The sequence below is a fragment of the Suncus etruscus genome, chromosome 6, assembly GCF_024139225.1.
Source record: "Suncus etruscus isolate mSunEtr1 chromosome 6, mSunEtr1.pri.cur, whole genome shotgun sequence".
Taxonomy (NCBI): domain Eukaryota; kingdom Metazoa; phylum Chordata; class Mammalia; order Eulipotyphla; family Soricidae; genus Suncus; species Suncus etruscus.
The window spans coordinates 16,842,278-16,863,991 of record NC_064853.1 but is presented as its reverse complement, the minus strand read 5'-3'; the positions used below and the strand labels follow the sequence as shown (position 1 = coordinate 16,863,991).

General features: G+C 38.7%; 1 protein-coding gene across 4 annotated transcripts in view; it reads left to right on the top strand.

The window, feature by feature from the left end:
- Positions 1 to 21,714, top strand: part of NFIA (nuclear factor I A) — a 400,594-nt gene that overhangs the window by 311,901 nt on the left and 66,979 nt on the right. For 2 of the 4 annotated variants that reach the window (XM_049774401.1, XM_049774400.1), the window contains exons 7-8: positions 3,595 to 3,723; positions 5,946 to 5,999. In XM_049774401.1, the coding sequence (XP_049630358.1) occupies positions 3,595 to 3,723; positions 5,946 to 5,999 (183 nt within the window). The remainder of the gene's footprint in view (positions 1 to 3,594; positions 3,724 to 5,945; positions 6,000 to 21,714) is intronic. The other 2 variants (XM_049774403.1, XM_049774402.1) reach the window with 1 other exon arrangement.

Here is a 21,714-nt window from a genome sequence, read left to right as displayed (position 1 = left end):
ACCTCTTTATAATCTTTTTAGAATTGAAAAAAATTAATTTGATATTTCTAAAACAGACATGAATATTGAAGTCTTGATTAATTAAAAGAAAGCCAGTCAGTCATTAGTCTCTGTGTAGTGATTGTGTAACATTATGCATAGCTAATTGCTAAAGGAAATTTTAGCAAGGAGTTTATTTTTAACGTAACATACAAAAACCAAATTTGGTCTCAAAAATAAAGCCAAGATTAATGTACTTTTGCTTTTAACACAAAGCAGCTCACCAGCATTTTAAACTTCATCTGGTCAATTAAGTATACGTAGCAAATTAACCAAAACATACATTATGCATATGGAGAAAATATTAAAGTATATAATAAGGAAGTATGCTCAATACTAGTCTTTAAAAATTGAAAACACAAAGTAATTTTGAGACTCATGACAGCCTCAGGGTTCATATTACTTGACTGTGATAAATTTAGAAGATTATACATAGTGTGGCTTGTTCTTGCATGGAGACAGAATTTCTTCTCTCTTTAACCCTTTGAAAGAGGATTTCAGTTTTGCTGGTTTTGAGCCCACTTACCAACTTGATCATTCTTTAAGCTCTTTATTGCCCACATTGTATATATTCTTCTTTATTCTTTTAGAAGACAAATAGTGTCTATAAATCATGTCAAAACTTCTGCAGTAGTTAGAGTGATATGCATTGGAAAACATGAACTTTTCAAAGAAATGATAACTTGTACTTGAGTCTAGCCCCTTACTTTCTGTGATAAGGTTATTTCAAATCCTGCATTTCATCAGTGACTCCATTGTCTGGGAAAAATAAAATTCTGCCATCTTAAGAGTTTTGACATTTTTATTTCCTTCCCTATTTCTGTTTCGTGACACATAATCCAGGCATTTGACAATTTAAATCAGTAGACAGATTGGCAGCCTAAAAATTGGTTTGCAATGGGAGTATTTCAATGAATTTTTGGGAGAGTTGGATATGTTTGGGAACATTTTTATTTCTTACATTTTGAAATTTTGAAAACTCCTATGTATTTATATGATTTTACTATGCATTATTAGGGTACCTATAATCTATGTTGACCCAAAACTTCAGTCTTCGGACTAGAGAGATAGCATAGCAGGTAGGGTACTTGCTTTATAATTTGGCATCCCAGACAGTTCCCCCTGAGCATCTCTGGGTGTTCCCTTTCCCCACAAAAGCAGAAACTAACAAAAACCCCAGTCTTCCCTGATCATAAGAAGTCTTTGGTATAGTAGGACTCTAGTTACTGATACATGTTGCAGCCAAATATAGCTTTGCTTTTAATTCAGATCACATGAAAATTGATCTAGAAAGAGCCTGATCTAGATCTGTCAAGCCAATGTGTGTCATGCCACTTTATGTCTGAATACAAATGTGCTTACTAATTTATAACTTGTTTTTTTCTTGAGTCAGAAACTTTCTTTGCCTCATTTTTCATATGTCCAAGCATCTGTTGGTAATGTCACAGATAAAAGTCACCTGTATAGGTAGTTGAAACATTTTCTTTTTGGCCTCTTTGGCGTGTTCCAGTCCTTTGGTTATAGAAATTCTGAAATTAGAGGTGAGCAAAGCATACGTGATTTCTGTCCTTGGAGAATCTGTAGTCACACTTGAAGGTTGTGTGATAATGTCTCACCGAGGAAATCTGTGATCAGAAATAACAAGGAGATATTTAGATAAAGGCCAAACTAACTAAATTTCACAACAGAGCTATACCTATAAAGTGCTTGCATAATGTGTGGTACTTAGCAATCTCACACCTATTGCATGGTTTTTTTTTGGGGGGGAGACCACATCTGGTGGCACTCGGGGACTACTCCTGGCTCTGCTTAGAAATCATTCCTGGCTCGGGGGACCATATGGAATGCCGGGGATTGAACCCAGGTCTGTCCTGGGTTAGCTGCATGCAAGCAAGTGCCCTACTGCTGTACTACCACTCCAGCCCCTACTTTATGCTAATACTGTTATTGTTCCTTTTCTAGTTTAACAAAATGATTATCTGGTCATAAGCTGAACACAACACATGTAGATGTGTACAAGTAAACTGAGACTGGATTTTTTGAACACAAAAGCAGTCTAATGTAGTGTTGTAAACTTCAGAAATACCATATATGTCTGTAATATTAAGACTAAGAGTCTTAATGACTAGGAGTCATTTCCTTTATTTTTATATCGAGGTTTTCCCTGTTTGCATTGGCGCCTACCCAAACTGATAGATGATTCCAGTTATGTATGTTAACATGGTCGCAGAAAGCATTGCAAATCTAGTCATCAGGGACTATTTTCACAGTGTTTCCTTTCCAAGGTATTCCCTATGCTGGAAATGCTCTGAAAACCCTAGAAGCTCTAGATTTTTTTGTATTTTTCTTCAAAATTTTTTTGGGGGGATAGATTTTGGGCCATGCTGTGTGGTGCTCAAGGGGTTACTCCAGGCTCAGAACTCAAAAATAACTCCTGGCAGTCTTTGGGTACCCTATGGGATCCCAGAGATCAAATTTGGGTCAGCTGCTTGCAAGGCAAATGCTCTTATTATTGCTCTGGTCATACCTTGAAGTTTTTCTTTTTTAAAAGCTTTTATTAGATTCTGAAGTGATAATACAGTGGGTAGAGAGCTTGTCTTGCATGCTGCCTAACCTCTTTCAATCCCTGGCATCTCAGATAGTCCTTGAAGCCCTGCTAGGAATGATTCCTGAGCACAGAGCTAAGAGTAAGCCCTAAGCTCCATGAGGTATGGCCCAAAATTTTTTTTAAAAGATGTTATTATATTTTCTTAACACAAAAGTAATATATGTTGATCATAGAAAAGACAAATAAGCAGAAAGGGCCAAGGCAATCACCCAAATTTACTGGAGAAACTACTGTTATGAGTTCATGCAAATTTTCTTCGAGTGTGTGTCCATAGAAATGGATTTCTAAATGTCATTCTTCTAATATCCTATCTGTATTATAATTGCTTTTTAAAAATTATAAGTATATTACAAATATCTTTCCATGTCATTACTCTGACGATACTATTTGCATTGGTTATACCGTATTTATTTAGCCAATCCCTAATGTTTGGGCATTTAAGTTTTTTTAAGCCTTTTCTCTCCTTTTATACTATGATGAATTATTCATCAGCTGAGTAACTGAACTGCAATTGTTGAAGGTTTGTTTTTTTTTACTGTTAAAATAGCTCAATTTATTTAAAATGCAAAGAAAATGTTCGATGCCACCATCAGGTAGTTGATAGAATAAAATAGTAGCAGGCAAGGCTCCTTTATGTGTCCAGTGACGCCATTCTGAGGAATCCCAGAGACTGCAGGCACATGGATGAACTTTGAAGAGAAACTTGGATACTCTCTGAGCAGAGATCATTAACCCCTTTACCCCCATGGATCATGATTTAGAAAAATATGTTGATCTATCACTTATTTGTTCCTGTGACAAACTCAAAGAAATTCAGAATGCATTTCTCATTCACCAGTAGGGTTTTCTCCCTTGATTCTTAAAGCATCATCTTGAGCTTACATGTAAGCAAGCAGTGGGTCATTGCATGAGTGAATGTGTGCTTACCAGTCCATCCTTTTTGCCAGGAATGCCATCTCCCACCACACTGAAGAAGTCGGAGAAGTCGGGTTTCAGCAGCCCCTCCCCTTCGCAGACCTCCTCCCTGGGAACAGCCTTCACCCAGCACCACCGACCAGTCATCACAGGACCCCGAGGTGAGCTGTCCCAGGGGATTCTTGGGGAAGCAGGTGCTCAGTTATTTAGACCTGGGAAACAGAGTACAAAGTATAAGGCAACAAGGACACCCCTGTGTAGTAGCTCCTTAAGTACTGAATCTTCCTATCTTGGGGGACTATTTGAAATATTGGGATTCTGAGTAATTTAGCATCAAACCCTGGCCCTAACCTTAAAGAGATGAAAGAGCCTAAACCTGGAAATGATGCAGAAATGGAGGCAAGGATTTGTGTTGAACAGAGATCAAACTTGTCTTAGAGATTGCATGAGAAGGATGTGTATGTGTGTCTCCCTGTGCATGTTAGGTGAGGTTATTTCCATAGAAGCATTTACCTGTGTTCAAGGAAAAACTCTTCCATCTGTCATCCCTTCTGAGTCCCTTTCCATGGACTCTGACTTCTGAATTGAGATGCTCACAACGTTGATGAGCCATCTCCTGTCTCTCCTTTTGAAGTGGTAGATAATTTGGTTTTCATTGTAATGTTTTCATTATTTTTGTCTCTTGTGCTTTTAAGTTTATTATTAAAATGTGTCCGCAAGAAATATTATTTGTATTTCATATTAAAGACAAGCTTTAAACCCCTCACCTCCAGAGAATGTCAGCAAATCACTTAATTCGATCTTCCTGTGAGATGAAAACATTTATTAGTTGGAGGACATAGGCCCATAATCGTGCTTGCTTTCTTCCATCAGAGTTCTGCCTAGGTATGCCCTGTGACCTCCCATCTGGTCTCATAAAACATCCTAGAAGGATATGGTCGCTCATTTGTTTTGACATATGCCTGGGGAAACAAATATGTTTTGCATAGTCTCAACGTTAGTACCACAAATTGGAATCCCTTTAGGAAGATTCTCTGCAGATATCAGGGAAATGTGATGGTTGAGAAGACTGTCCAATATAATTCCATTGAAAAAAGCCAAGCTTCTGACTATGGTGTGAAATCATTTCTTTATCCATGATCATGTTAACTTCTTCTTTAACTTTCTCATCATCATTAGTGGCTCCTTCTCAAGTGCCCATATTATTTCAGTTTATGTATAGGTGTGTGGTATAATCAGAGATAACATATGCATATGTATATGTGTGTATTGTATATTATTTTATATATATTCATATATTATCTATTTCTAATTTTGAAAGCATTGCATCTAAAGTGGGTTATACAATTCCAAATGAGAGTCTTCGAGTGGAGTAATATTAGAATATTCTCATAGCTAGCAGTCATTAAGCATCTAAAATGTGGTGAAAAATAAAAAATGAAACCCTTTTAGTCATTTTTTTAACCTCGGGGAGATAAGGCACACAATAGTTCTCATTTTTATTGTGGGCAGATTAATACATAAGTCAATGTGACATGAATCTTAAAAGCAGAAATATGCAGATGCACAAAGGAAGGTAATATGGATACTGGCCTACCCATTCATTGGATGAGGTTTTATGGCATGCCTGTCATAGTGCAGGCCCTGGGGTTTCTGTCCTCACAGAGCATAAAATCTAGTGTAAGAGAAAAACAAGAGGAAACAAACTTCTAGAAGATAATATGAAACCTGCTATCACTCTGTGTCATGTTGCTTCAAATAAATAGACCCCTACAATAGATACTGTTGAAATCAAACGCAGAAGATGCTTACACAAGTGCAGGCATTCCAGTCAAAGGAGAGATCATGGTAGCAAGGCAATAAGGATTGAGAAGAAATTGTGCTAACAGTTAGGTCAGCTGGATAAGCTGCTTCTTTGCCTCGTCTCTGGCCCTTGGGTTTTTGGTGTTTAAGTTGTTTTTTGTTTTTTTGAGATTTCACCAGTTGAACTGAATCAATTCTATTGTAGCAGGAATTTTTTTCTTCCAAACTCATATTCTGTTAAAGTAATTGCACTTTTTGTAAGGACACATTAAAGAACACAAATCTGTTTGTATCAAAATTCAGTCTGTACCTATTAAAAGTACCTTTCACTTATCTTGCCTGAAAACTGTAGTCCTAGAAATAGAGAACTGACTTTAGCATTTATCCCTGGGTGCCATGATTGGGAACTTCTCTAATTAAGTGAATTCACCAAAGGTACCATTACTGGGTTGAACTAGAATAAGACTACCTTAGTTTACATGAGTTTTGATCTATTCATATTCATGAAAATGTTTTTGAGGAAGAGAAAGATGCCCGGTTTAAGAACTATGGAATACCAAAGATTCTTTGTTTTCACCAGAGTTCAAGATGGTTCCCAGCATCCTCGGTTCTCCTTTCTGGAAAATCTACTCAGGTACCCACTCTAACCGCGCAAACTGCCCCCCTTAGTGGTCTGGTGAAGGGAATTGGATAGTTGAGATGAAACTCTTCAGTGGCATCTTTGTGGTAAGAATCATAGAGCTGCGAGAGGCTAACATAAGATGTTATTTGGCTAAGATTTATTTTTAAGGTTGGTATGCAACCTCTTGTTATCTAAGAAATATCTGTGGCAGGTAATCATTAGCTTTCTCCATCCCAGTTGGGTATTGTGATCACATCCACAACTATGGGTTGATAGCTTAGGGAGATAAGGCTGGATTTTAATGGGGAGAGTTTTGAGGATTCCCGTGTGGTGACAGGTACCCCCGATGGAAATTTTAGTCTCTCAGTTCCTTTGACTGTGTAGAGTTGCTACAATCCGAAGCTGTAAACCAAGACTTCCAAAGAAGTGAAAGAAGATAGGAGTGTGACCTTTGTCAGATTCCTGGGATTCTAGGGGAGTGGGGTGGTAAAGGGGTTGTTTGCTATTTGGGGTGATGTGACATAGTCATTCCTGAATATTACCTGGTAGTGAGACTCTTAAGAGCTTCTTGAAACTTCCTTTAAATTTTCTATTGACAATACCTTGGTTGGACAAATACCAGTTCAAGAGCATCAGCTATAATACACAGTTCACACCCTGTCTAGAGGGATAACTTGAACCAGAACCACAACAAAGCAGGGTCACTGCACTTGACAATGATCCTGTTCAAACTCAAAAACATAAACTATATTTCAATGTTCTCTGAGCCAGAGCTATGCTATAGCAAATAGAGCATTGCCTTGCACACAGCCAACCTGGGCTCCATCCTCACCACCGCGTATGGTCCCCTGAGTCCCATCAGGAGTGATCCCTAAGCGTTGAGTTAGAAGTAAGCCTAGGTGTAGCTCCAAAATGATGATGACAATGATGATGATGATGATGATGATGATGATGATGATGATGGCAACCTTTTATGAAGGAAACCTCCCTTTGAACATTGCAAAGCAAAGGCAGGAGAAAAGTTAAATAGGATGTGAGAGGGAGGGGATAGCCTCATGGTGCTGTAAGTACAGACCTGGCACTTCCTCTCACCAGCTGTGCCAACTGGATACTTGGCTTTATGTCTCTGAGTCACAGGTGCTGGTCTTTGAGTTGGAGGTCAAATGAATAAAACTCACAGCTGCCCCACAGGGGAAATGAATAAAATCACATCTTTATAACCACATGCACAGTACCAAGCGAGAATATGTACTTAGTCTATGGCAACAGCCAATCACTATTCTTATCTGGGCTTTAGAAATCCTTGTGACTTTTACCTGGCCACATCTGACCTGTCTTGAGGCCCTCAAACATGCCTAATCTATCTGGCATCTCCTTGGGTCCTTCCAGGCTGATCTTTCCTCTGCTAACATTCCTTACACCCCTGGCACCTTTCACACCTGATAGCCCTCTACTCATTTGCTAATGTTCATGTCACACCATCCTCCCCAAAGAAAACAATGGCAGGAGTGATCTCAGATGCTCTTTGGTACCTGCCTCATGCCTTGCATAGAGGATTTTCTGATCGAATATTGGTTTGATGAATTTTAGGAACTCTCGGATTACATTTAGAGTATACAAAAGACATTCAGCCCCTCAAAATTGATAGAACCTTAGTGCTTCAGAAGAACCAAAGGTGGTACATGAGTAATATTTCTTGCAAGAATAATTTTTAAAAGAAGTGTCCAAAGTGAGAAGCATTCATGACCTTTCAGCCAAAGAAAATCTTGCCACCTATGTAGATAAAATTAGGTAAAGAGGTTAAAGTATTTTGGAATATCCTGGAGAGCAGAGCAGATATTAAGTATCTCTAAAGCATTTGTACATCATTATGTATGAGGACAATTATGGTGCACTTTACGCTCGGAAAGATTGGACTTTGAAAGGTTTTGTTTCTTTAAACAGTACTTAAATTTTCAACTGTAATAAAGTATTTAATCATGAGAATTTATCTGATGATAATTGAAAAAAAAATCTGTATTCTTCCTGTGCCTTTTCAAGTTGTGAGTTTGATGATTTAAAGGCCTTTGTTCCTCTCGAGAGTTATCTGGAACAAGAATCAGTGATGGTTTAGTGTGTCTTCTCTTCTTGAAACTTATAGCTCTGTCTAAAGTTTTTGCTATTTTCAAAACAACAAAACAGTGATGATTAAAATGCTCTGCAAAGGAAGTCAGCTTTGTGCTTCAAAAATTTAGAGAGGAGGAATTGGGGGATGGCAGTGTCTGGAAGGCTGCCGAGTTCATATCAGGAGTCAGAGGGAGAAAACCATTAACAAACAAGTACTTACATGTATTTTTTTTTTTTTTGGCTTTTGGGTCACACCCGGTGTAGACCTCCATCCATCGCCATCCAGCCCCATCGTTAATTATGTAATACAACAACCCGGCAGCGCTCAGGAGTTACTCCTGGCTCTATGCTCAGAAATCTCTCCTGGCAGGCTCGAGGAACCATATGGGATGCCGGGATTTGAAATACCATCCTTCTGCACGCAAGGCAAATGCCCTACCTCCATACTATCTCTCCGGCCCCATTTACGTTCATTTTTTTTCTAGAAAATGATCTCATTTCATACTGGTTCTCTGAGAATTATATTTTTGGGCCATACCTAGTAGTGCTCAGGGTTTACTCCTGTCTTTTTTGCCTAGTAAAGGAACACTCCTGGCCATCTTGGAGAACAATATGGAGTGCCTGGGATTGAACTTGGGTAGGCTGCATGCAAGGCAAGTGCCTCACGTGCTGTAAATCTCTGGCTCCTGCTCTGGGAATTCTATGCTCCAATTCATTCTCTCTCAGCTAAGAATGTATGTGGTTGCAAAAAAAAATTGCACTAAGAAAATCATCTTTTTTTTCCTCATATGAAAACACATGTGTTCTCTAAGATTCATTAGGGAGTACCCTGGTATCAGTAGGGCGTACCCTGGTATCAGTAGGATTTCTCCTCTGATCTATGCTAGCATATTTTTTTCTCTCTGAACTATGCTCTCTGGTCATTACCCCACCACTGTTCACCTGCCTCTCCTCTGCATCCCAGGCAAAAAGGAAAGAAAAGGTTCCTGTATACCTACCAGCCATGGAATCTTAACAAAGAATTTGGCAGAATTTTGTCACTTGACCCTTGAGAAATCTAGAATTTTCACTGAGCCAAAATTGTGTCCTTCAATCTAAAATTGTGACTTGGAGGATTTTAACTGAGGGAACCCTGGCTGGCTAGCAGTTGGCAGCATTTTTTACTTTGCTCTTTCAGGTAAGAAATTTGAGCAGGCAAAAGCCAAAGAAAGCAAAGATTGGTTCTCCCTTCCACCTCATCCCTTGGGGTCCTTTATTCTCTACTACTGGCAGAAACTAGCTGGGCTTCCTCAGACATTTTTCTTGGTTTCACATTTTTTTTACTTGTCAAAGTCGTAACATAGTCATTTAGATCTTTCGATAAGCATGACACAAGTCATGTTTTCCCAATGTGGGCTCTGTTTTTCTTTTTGAATTTTTGTTTTTGTTTTAATAACAGCCATAAGCAACTCACTTGACCTTTTTTTTTTATTAGCCCATGAATTCTTGCTACTGTTAAATTTAGAGTTGCTGTTTGGTAAGATTTGCCTTATAAAACAAGTTTTGAGACCTATTTGGCTTTTCTCAATATTAAAATTAGCATGCAGACTTCCATAGTATCTGGGGACTATTCATTAGTTTTGCCCACAGATATGCCCCATTCTTGACCACAGAGGTTTGGACTCTGAGCTTAGTGCTTTTACCCCCTGGTAGATGATAGCACAGACTTACATGGAACATACTAATAGAGAAGAGCCATGGCATTGGACACTTGGTCAGTTCAAATAAACCTAAGAGTTAACCTTGTTCTCCAAAAGCCTACTTTTCTAGTTTAAGCTTGCAAAACAAAGCAACGGCAAACAAGTCATGATTTTAGATAAACAAATAGCAAAGATTTAAGACCTAAACAAAAGTGAGCATGAGGCTAAACCCCTATTTCTTCGTGGATCCAAAAAATTATTTATACACAAAGGGAGTTTCAAAGCAAATTTAGCCTGGTTCTAAGACTATGCGTTCAAATATAGTAAAACAATAGCCATATTAATCCCAGATTTATTGTGTTGTTCTCAAATAATCATCCAGTTTCTGTTTGGAGAGGGAGTCAGAAGTTTATATGCTCTGTAAACCTTTCTAACTCTGTAATCTTCCTGGCCCAAATGGGGATCCTGCTCCAAGTGAGAAAATATCTTTAGGTCTGAAGTTAACAGTCTCTCCCAGTTTTGCCAAGAAAAATAGACTGCAGAGAATTATGAGAATTGAGATCACCTTTCTGGAAGTTGAGGTCCCCAGGAAGGGTTGGAAGTGGGCAGTCAGGAGGAAGCAAGGAGAAAGTGGTGATGAAGGCTACAGTTATTACAAGAAGGCAGGTTCCTCTGTATTCCTCCCCTTTGTGTCTCTTGGTCTCAGGCCTGGCAACAGGACAGCTCCCACCAAATAAGTAGGTGCATGTATTTCACTGAAGGCAGAAATTTGGGGAGTTCTTGTTGTCCCCTGAGCGTGATAATAATATACTATTCATATGCACTGTTTGGCAGCATTTAGAAAAAGGCTGAACAGAGTAAGTACTCACTGTATATTCATTTGGTTTAAATGAAGAGCATCCATCTTAAGAGACATTAGGAGAAATGCTGAGCTCAAAATGATCTGGTCCTCTCCTATAGAATATTTGCTATAATGTTATAATATATTATAATGTCCCAATAAAAGAACTTCAGGAAGATATAAACTCTGGAGGTTCATCAATTTCATAATCATCGCTCTTCCCAGGAAGATATCCCCATACCTGTGTGATAGTTTGATATCAAACACCTTTCTTGTCTCGAACCTGCAAACATCTTTGCCTCTTAGTAAAGCTTTTAATTGTAGAACTTGCTAGTGCTCCTTTCCATAGAGCAGAATCAAATTTGTCCCTCCTGGCTTAGTGCAAATGGATCATCTCAGGAAAATGAGAAGCAATTAAGTACCTGTTGCTAACAAGGTGTTGAAATAACCTGTCTGCAGACCCAAGGTGTTTATTTATTGTTGGGAGTCTGGCATTGGGCAAAACATTGTGTTGTCTTTCTATGGGAAGAAAATCCAGACTGGATTTTGTAAGTGCAGATGTCTTGGACTTCACAGACCTGCCTTGGAGGAGCATGGTCAGGAAGTCAGAGTGTTGGTGCCTGGCCTAATGGGAAACATTGTCCCAGGGATTTGGAGTAACTGGATAGTAAAGAGGAAAAGCAGCTTTTTCGCAAAGGCCCTTTAAGTCCCAGTTCAGGAAATTATTAAATTCATTAGCCAGATACTTACAACCCGCTATTACTGCCCAGCCAAAGGAAAAAACAGTGCCAGCAAATGTTTTAAAACTACAACTAAACAAAAGTCAGGAAGCGTGTAATTAAAACTGTACCTTTATTGTATTGTAAAGAGTTTCACTGTGACATGGAAAATATTTAAAGGGGAAGGTTGTTTAGCTAATTTGTCAGCAAGGGAACTGCTCGGTGGAGAACCATCCTAAAGTAACTGGAAGGCCACCCACCGAACAGGCCTCATAAAGGGCCGTGACTGCTCAGCTTGGTTTTGTGGAACTGTTCAATAATGAGTAGATAAATGCATAACTAAAAGCTCTATTACATTAATAATTTGTACTGAGATAGATGTGTGGGACACCCTGCTGGGTTAATTTGTCATCCCCCCAAAGCAAACTTGTGGAGAGCGCTGTCGCAGAGGAATCCTGTCATATATTTAATAGGCTGTCCTGGGGAGCACAGGTTTAAGCAGTCGGACCAATTGCCCCTTAATACATTAAAGAGGCAAAATTCTCCCAGGGTAAATGCCAGGGAGAAGAAAGAACATGGAGCTTATCATGGGGCCCTAGGATCAAGTCTTGACTCAAAAAGCTGTTCTCCATTCCATTCCTTTCTCCCTTCCTATACAATGGATCCAATGAAGAAAGACCCTTTCTCCACCTCTCTTTGTGTGCCTTTCCCCCCCACACACACACACACAATCTATGTATATAAACAAAGTCTTTGGTTTTGTTGGGTTTTTTTTTGGGGGGGGCACACCTGGCAGCGTTCAGGGGTTACTCCTGTCTGCACCCAGAAATCGAGCCAGGAGAAAGGCTCAGGGACCATATGGGATGCTGATGATCAAATCTAGGTTCATCTCTGGTTAACACGAGTAAGGCAAACGCCCTACTGTTGTGCTATCTCTCCAGCCCCAATATAGACAAAGTCTAAGTCGGTAGTTTGAGCCAGGGTTCTTTGAAATCTCAGTGTTTAAATTTGTATCTCATATCCCCTCATCAGATACATCTCTGGAAGTTCTATGTTTCTAGTATCACTTCATATCACATTAAATCCATGGTTAGACTCTTCCCTCTTCATTTGATGTTTTTTTTTCAGAGTAGAATTTTTGTTTTGTTTGGTTTGGTTTGGTTTTGGGGTCATACCTGGTGACGCTCAGGGGTTACTCCTGGCTGTGCGCTCAGAAATCGCTCCTGGACCATATGGGATGCCAGGGATCGAATCAAGATTCATCCTGGGGTCAGCTGCATGCAAGTCAAATGCCCTACTACTGCATTACTGCTCCTTCCCTGAGAGAGTAGAATATCTAAAAAATAGTAAAAATGGAACTTGTCTTTCCCTTTCATGTGCCGTCTTCTCTTCTAACACATATGCATGCACAGTTGTTTATTATAAGTAGAACCTCCCATGCATGTAAGCATCAGTGCAGGGCATTCACCTCCCCTATTGACAGAGCCATAAATCATGTTAAAGTTAAGTGAATTCCCATAGCAAGGGATTGTAGCTTTAACAATGTTTATGTAGTATCAGCTCATCAGCCATGTCAGAGAAGGAGGGTGGGCTCTGATACTCGAAATGGGAGTGGATGGTCGCATGAATGCCATTGTGAGTGATCTTGCTGGGAGGCTCTCAGCACAGCCTGGAGACTGTTGAAAGGAGTGTGTTGAGTCACTTGCCTCTGCTGAGCCTTTCTGAAAATGTCTATCGCTGTGCTAAATCCATGTGGGTCACTGGCCGCTGTTGGATATCAAATCGTGGTTGCCCCTTCCCTCCACATGATCCTCTTTTTATGGGTGAAAGACAGATGGGATGACCCATAGGGCTGCCTGGCTGTAAGGTGGTTCCACTGAGTAAATTCTTTGGAAGAAAACTAAAACCACTGGCCCTCTTAAATAGGAGCCTCAGTTTCCCTGTTCTGCCTTCGTGAAGGTGGGTATGTGTGAAAAAGCATGTTTCGTTGCTCAGAGAATATATAATATTTTGATCTGTGCTCAGCACTCCCATCCTCAGTAGCCAACTGATCTCACTCTTTTTTTAAATTTATAAATTCTTTAATTGAATCACTGTGAGATACACAGTTACAAAGTTATTCATGATTGAGTTGTACAATGTACTATACCCTCCACAAGTGAACATTTTCTGCTTCTGTGGCAGACATTTTTCTTCCCTCTCACGCTCTCTCTTCTCCCTCCATCCCTTTTCCCTCACTCCCTTTTTTCCTTTTAGTCGCTGTGTTTTGCAATATTCTTACTGAAGGGGTATCATGCATATCACTGTATCTTCTTTCAGCACCAGTTCTTGTTCAGAGTGATCATTTCCAACTACCATTGTCATAGTAGTAGCTTCCCTGCCCTAACTGCCCTCCCTCACTATTTTGGCAAGCTTCCTCCTGGCCCTTATCTCTATTGTTTTTGGATAGCATTGCTATACTATCATTTTCTTATATCTCACAAATGAGTGTGATTATTCTATGTCTCCCTCCCCTCTGACTCATTTTGCTTAGCATATTACTTTCCATATCCATTCATGTAAAAGAAAATTTTATGGCTTCATTTTTCCTGACAGCTGCATAGTACTCTATTGTGTAGATGCACCACAGTTTCTTTATCCACTCATCTGTTCTCAAGTACTTGCGGTTTTTTTCCCAGTCTTTGACTATTGCAATGAACATAGGAGTGAAGGGAGCATTTTTTGCATTGTATTTCTGTGTCCCTAGACTATATTCCCCAACCTGTCTCTCTTATTTGGCTGGAATAAGGGGAAATCTCAGCAAGGATGGGTCAAGGAACCCCCTTTCACAGGATAGTAGCCCTTTAGCTAAGATGGAGCAAAGCTTTATATGCACTGGGAGGTGGTGATGTTCACTCACCAAACCAAGTCACTGATAGATTCCTTCAGTTCAGAATTACAGCAAAGCCCAGGTTTTTTAGAAAAGAGATTGAGAGTACTGGCTGGGCCACCAATTCCATGAAAACAAGGGAACACAGTTCCCATATGACTTCCTGTTTTTTAGGTGCTGCCATGCCACAGCATGTGAGTCTGATAGACTAAAAAAAATCCTAGGTCTAGTGTAGGTCTACCACATAGAATCTCAACACTTGCTCTCAAGATGAATGAGCCCAATGTATATGACACCTACATCTGCAAGGCCAATCCTTAGGAAATCATTTAGATTTATGCTTTCTTAATCAATGTCCAAGCAAGAGAATGTACACCTGGAAATGTTAAGCTAACTCCATCCCCATTGATGTAAGGAGTTGTTAATTCCAAGACCCCAGAGTCAAGTCCTGAAAGCCTCACAAGATCAATAATCTGGAGCTGTAGAGATAGTACAAGGATGGCCCTTGCTTTACACACAGTCAACCCTGGTTCAAACCCCAGATCCCATATGGTCCCTTGAGCCTGCCAGGAATGATTGTGAGTACAGAGCCAGGAATAACCCCTGAGTACTATTGAGTGTGGCCCAAAGCAAACAAACAAAATAAACAGACACACAAGAGCATGATCAATAATTGTCACACTTACAGTGAAGGGGACTAATATCTTCACTGATATTCAACCCCTGGATTAAGGACTTGGTTCTCTGACTTCAGATACCAGGTTGGTTCTTCTTAACTTCCCCTCCCACTCTTTTTCCCTTTGTGAAATCTATCAGCAGCATGAGTAAACCCTTATTTTAGATACTTTGGGATGTTTCCAGGAAGATCATTTGAATTCAGGTTGCTGCTTTGGAACCTGCTCTTGAGTAATCATGTTGCTCACAAATTCAGCCTTTCACTGCAGCATGAATTAAATGATTTGGTAGAGTGAGTACCACTCACCAACTTTATGTTTGCCATAGGGTTTTGTTTTTTATTTGCCATTTCTTATTTGTTGATTTGTTGTTACCTGTTAGCATAGATTTGAACCTCTTAGACCCTCACTCTTGATAATCCTCCGGGAAATTGGGGCCCTCGTACAGGTCTTATTTTGTAAATTATTTTTTGTAGGACTGCAGCTTGTATGCCAGTTTTCTTGTAACCTGTCATGAAAGCTTTTTTTAGTCAATCCATGTGATCATCTAGTCAGTGGTGGGTAGTTGCTTTTCCTTACTATTTTGATCTTTTTCATCTTTGTCTCTTGTCTCATGACTTCACTGGCATATTACATGGACATTCATGTTCTTTTTCTGTACCTGAAATTTTGTCAGCTTTGCTTACTATCTAGTCCACTTTTTTTTATTGCCAGTGTTTACTGTGCATGTGTGGTGTTTTAGCATGTTTACGCCCACTCGCCAGAATGGCAATTTGGGATCCCATGTATGAACATGTTTCAAAAAAAGAGCTTAAAGCTTGGATCTTTGTCTCACAAAGCTTGAACTTACTCACTCTAGACTTTAAAAATTATGTGTTTCCCATTATATAAAAGTAGGACATTTTCATTTAGTTTGATTGGGTGCCAGATGGAAGTGGTCTCAAAACACTCAATTCTTACACATAAATTAATGTTCTAAATGAGTAATCTCAAAAATTGCTTATAAAGTCTTACCAATTAGGAGTGTTCTGTAAGATAATGGATAAAAACTGTTTAAAAGTCTTTCTAAAAGCCCAAGTATCTTAAGACTAGATCCAAGCTATACCCTAGGATCTAACACTCTAGAAATATTTTAGTACTTATTTTTAAGCACCATGGTTACAAAATTGTTCATAATTTTCCCTCAAAACAATTTTAAAAAGCATTTTAAAAGCACATGTTCTCTTGTTGCATTTTTTTTAAAGATTTCAATGTTATTACAATGGGTCAGTTGTACTGAGTTATTTGTAAATGTGACCCTAGTGATGGAATTCCACTGAGATTTAAAGCTAAGCAAGCCTCCGTGATTATTTAATTCAAACTCTTGGTTTTGCAGAATAGGAGGAGAGAGAGGTTATTGCCTATGTTTATAAGCGCCAGGAAGGGCAGAAACAAACTAAGACCCAAATTCCTTTAATTAGAAAAGGTTTCTACAAAGTACACCAGATAGTCTGGGGGAAAAAAATAATAGTCAACATGTGTTAGCTGTTTGATGATGGACTCCCATTAACTAACATGGCAGACCTTTCAGGGGAAATGATAAAGACTTCAAAGGATCCAGGTTTGGGGAGACCATGCCCAGAATCCGGTTACATATTGCTGAGTAGTACAAGCCTACAAGGTATAAGGGAAAGTCAGTATCTATAGGAATTGTCAATCTAAGTGAAAAATAGATTCAAATAGAGAAAAACCCTTAACTCTGAAAGTCTAGGTAGAAAGGTATGTATTCAAAATATATTTGTCAGAAGGCTACAAATATTGTATTTTGATTATGAATTTATTGCTGTTGTGATTTGATTTATCTTTTATTAATGAAATGATTTTAGGCCTTCAAATGATTTCTATGCTGACATACTTGATTATGTGTATATATGTGTATACATATATTTATATTTTGTTAATATAAGAGATATAGAAAGCAAGTCTCATTCTTACTTATCATGCCTTACCTACTATGTACTCTTTGTTTTTGTTTTTGAGTCATATCTTTGTGGTGCTCAGGGTTACTCCTGGCTCCACCCTCAGGTATTACTCCTGGATGGCTCTTGGGACCATATTGCATGCTGTAGATTGAACCCCAATCAACTGCATACAAGGCAAATTTCCTATATGCTGTAGTATCACTCCAGTGCTCATATCTATATAAGATATGGTCCTACAACAGAACAATAAATTCTAATTTGTTAATTTTCTATCCCTATTTCCATCCTTACCTATGTTATTGTTACTAGTGAAAGAAGCTTTTCATTGATTACTTAAGCATCTGGTCAGGAATAATAAAATTTTCCTGACAAACATCTCCCTCTTTCATCCTCACAACAAATCTCTGAGGTATTATTAGCTCCACTACACAGATGCAAGACTGAGTCATAGCCAGAAATGAGCCATAGCTGATAAATGGAAGAACTAGAATTTAAATCTGTGTTCCTCAAATTATATCACTTACTCTCCTGTTTTGATCCCTCCATTTAAATGGAAAAGATACATCACAGGTATGGAAAACTAGCACAGACCAGGGCAACTTAACTGAAGGAATAAAGGTTGAAGTTCAGAGTTGTGATGTTGGTTAAGGTGGCCCAAAAGTTCAGACTCCAATGAAAAAAAGTCAAAAGTATTTGTGAATAGCTAGTGGAATCATAGAAAGCAAATAGATTGCCTCAAGAAGCTCCAAAAAGGCAAGGCTGGGCCAGGATAGTGATTAGGGATAGATTGGGCAAAGGAGCAATGATTGTCAGAAGCTTATGTGCAAGCAGTACATGGCAGGTGTTTGGAAAGTGAGTGGGGATATATGTGGCCCCTGAGTCAAGCCCAGCTCTCTGCCTGTTTCTGAAAATACGGCTACTGGAACACAGCTTACATGCTTGTTTATGTAATATCTATGTCTGCTGCCACACTATTAGTAGTGATGTTGAATAACTGCAACAGAACCCATAGAACTGCAAAGCCTAACCTGGTGACTGTCTTCCTTTGTAGAAATATTTGCCAACCTCTGATCTTGAATATAAGCCAGGGTTTTTTGAGAAAGAAAGGTGGTTTAATCATAAAATTGATCAAACTAAAATTTTAAAAGGACTTTGGCAGGGAGGGAGTTTGTTTTCATTTTGGTCTGCTTTTGCTCTGATTTTTTAATGATTGCTTTGTGTGTTTTTTTAATCTTGGTCTTTTTCCAGAAGACATTGGAATTTGATCTTTACCCTGAAGATCCCCTTAGTTCTTCTAGTAGAATAGAATTAATTTAGTGCCACATAAAGCTACTCTAGACTCAGTAATATAAAAATATTATTGTTTCTCAAACCACCATAAGTCATGTCTGTTTCTCTTACTTGACACAGTCAGGGGCCCTCATACATGTCTCTGCAATGGCAAAGATGTAAGCCCCATGTTTTGGAGACTTTGGCTTTCTTTGGGTCATATTTATGTACTTAGAGAAGTCTCACCTCCTGAAGACTTGAAGCCATTATCAATGGCTTTTCTGCATCTGTGTTGCAATAGATTCTGTAGATCCAACTTTCTAGGTGTTATAAATTGTAGGTCTTGGTCATGCATGACAGAGAAAATATAGTTCTGTACCCAAAAGGTCAATTTCACAACTTTATGTAGACTATAGTGGTGTTATACATTGTGGTTTTGAGTTTATGAAGTGTGTAGTAGCTGACAATTCCTATTCCATTCACCCTTGTGAAAACCTTTTATTTGGGAGGAGGGTACACTTTTTACTCCTATTTTTTGAGAACACTGCCTTGTTAACTCTAAATAAGAGCAACCTAGAGTTCTTAACATTTCCTTTTACTCTATGAGAGAAGTTGCTTTTGTCTAAAGAACTCTTTCTGATGAAGACAAAAGAATAACTCTTGCTTGCAGTGGTGCAATGAATAAAGTTACACTTGGAATCTTACCTGTTGCCACCAACTGGATATTGATCAGTAGTAAAATTGAAGTTTGCACATAGAGGGCTTACAAGAGTGAGATCTTGGTACTTTGAGTGAAGATGTCTAGGTAGAACCTTTTCCCAAGTTTAATCAGCATCTGAGGGGGAGAAGTTGATAGTAAGGTTCAGGCCACCATCTCTACCACATTTCTTTTGGGCTTCCCATAGAAGAGAGAATAAGTAGTTTTTAAATACTGTTATTTAAAGCCAACTCTAATGTGAAAAGAATTTATATCAAACTGATGATACCTTGCCCCTTGGCTCTTATATGAGGCATAAAGCAGCTAAGGAAATGTCAGGGTCTGGAGAAGAACATGGGATATTGGTGACAGGGCAGATGTGGTAAAAAAAAAAAAAAAGACTATAATTCTTGAAAGGAAGGCTTTGATGAAGAGATGGTTCTTTTTTGTCTCTCATAAGAGAATGAAATACAAGGCTCCTTGTTTCATAATAATTTTGTTTCAGCTATAAAATGTGTCTCCTAGAAGGCCTCCTCCCAGACCAGGAATCACTGGTTGAGCCATCTAATTCTTTGCACATACACAAGGAAACACTGAAGATCCAAATCTTCTTCTTCCCCCATCTTAGTCAATTCTGCTTTAAAGGAGGGAATATCTTGAAGAGATAGATAGAAAGGTAGACAAACAGATTAGATAGATAGATAGATAGATAGATAGATGATAGATAGATAGATAGATAGATAGATAGATGATAGAGATATTTAGTTATGTTGAATTTTTTATTTTTAAAAGAAAATAAGACAGTATTGTAAGATCTAGGGGTGGTGGGACAAGTAAGTTAACCTCCTACCTGACCTACTTTCCTTATTCTAAGTATCTCATCATAGGATACAATTACATTTAGTAACTGTGGTAAGGTCTGGTTCTCTGTACCTTTAATTGTGCCTACTTTGTTTAAAGTGCATCAGCAGTGCCATTGCAGCCAAAGAAAAATGATCCAATTCCTTCCTTCCCATCTTATTTGTATTCTTTGTGAAAGTCCCAAGCAGTTGTTTTCAACCAGGGTAGCTTCTAGTTAAAGTTTAAACTGGTACTGAGATCAACCCAGAATGAAGTGTTTGTACCAAGATCAACCCATAGAGCTCACTGCTACTCCTGGCCTAGGGTGCAAAGAGCCTTAGATGCCAGAAGCAGCCAATTCTGTAGAGCCTTTTAATACCCAAAATTGTATTAACATTAACAGGGATGCAGATGGATGCTCTGCAATAAACTGGAGCCACTTGAGAAAAGCCTTTATTGACTCTCGAGTAAATAATGCACATTTTAAAGGATCTAAATATGCATTTACATAATGCGCTATAATTTTTTATTGTGTCAACGACTCACACACACATCCATAAGAGATGTTTTTCTCCGTCAAAAATTTGGACCCATCCCATTCTTTGTGCATTGCATTAGCACCATGCCAAACTCATAATATGGGTGTCTCTTCTATAGGGCCTGATCTGACAATCTCAAAGTACATTTAGCAATTATACCCATGGTGTGATTGATTGCTGTAGCCCCAGCAACACTTTCTAAAATGATTTGGGACCACTCATTCAAAATCATAGGCACACTGACCAAAAAAGGAGAGACAAAGACAAGAAAGAGGAAAGGAAACCCCTCAGAAATTTAGACATTGCTGCATCCTGAAATCTGAGCTATATCCTGGAGCCTGAGATTGAAAGCCATGGAGAATCTAATGGGTTTCGTTGTCCAGAGAGAGAGTAAAATTAGCAAGTTCTCCAGAGCAATAACTTCTGTTTTATCATAATCTTTAGCAAAATTTGGTAATATTTGTTGCACAGATATTTTTTCTATTTAGAGAAATTCAAAGTCAGGATCTTGAATGATTTATTTCCTGCAAGTCCATGACATTACAGAAAAGGGGGATCATACAGGATGACCCTTTGAAATGCAGACTCAGCAATTATCTAATATGAATCTGCAGACTAAATGATTTCCTGGTACTAATTAAGAATTAATTGATTATTATAAATCAGTCTCATAGGATTAATCCCATAGAGTAGTGTGCTCTTAGCTCTGTCTCAAGATAAATTATGTCCCAAGGAAAAGGTGAATAAGTTGCTTCTGGTGAAATAAATGAAGGTCTGAATTTAAGTTGTTCATGATTTCCTCTAGTCATTAACAACAACAAAAAGAGGGCAGGGCTGTTTATGACAAAGGGAGAGGGCCCAAAGATGTAGTGCCTTGTTATGCACAAGGCCCTGGGTTTGATCCCTAACAAACAAAACAAAGCAAAACAAAAGAGCATACACTTAAATTTTTACTCTTCCCCAACCATTAGCCGTTAGTGGTAAAAATAATAATAATAAATCATAGAGAATTTTCTGCTGAATTATTTCTTTATCCTTTTTCTTTCACTTTTAATTCTCTGTGATATTTGTGCAAAAGAATATTCCCCCTTGGTAGCCTTCTCTGGTAGTCACCAGGATTTCATAATCTAGTAATCATTCATCACTTTCTGTAACACACCTGAAGCAATGCTGCTTTCATCCTCAAGGTCAGCTTTTGGTTTCCCCAGGGACTCCTGACAATCACGTTTCTGCCATTGTTTGACATGCTACAAAAATTGAGTAGATCATTTTGTTATGCTCGGTATATTCCCAGCCTTGTTTGGGGAAATGCCACATTCCTTCTGAAATTAGAAACTGCAGTCAACTATGGGATACTGGGTCAAAGTTTCTTGATACCATAAAGGAAAACCATACCACATTAGATGACAAAAAATTCCCTTGATTTCTTTGCACCATCAACCAAGTTTGCATAAAAAGAGATGTCCACAGCCATCTAATTATTTGTCTTGTGGATTTCCCCTTATAACAATTGTGAGTTCCAAGATATAACTT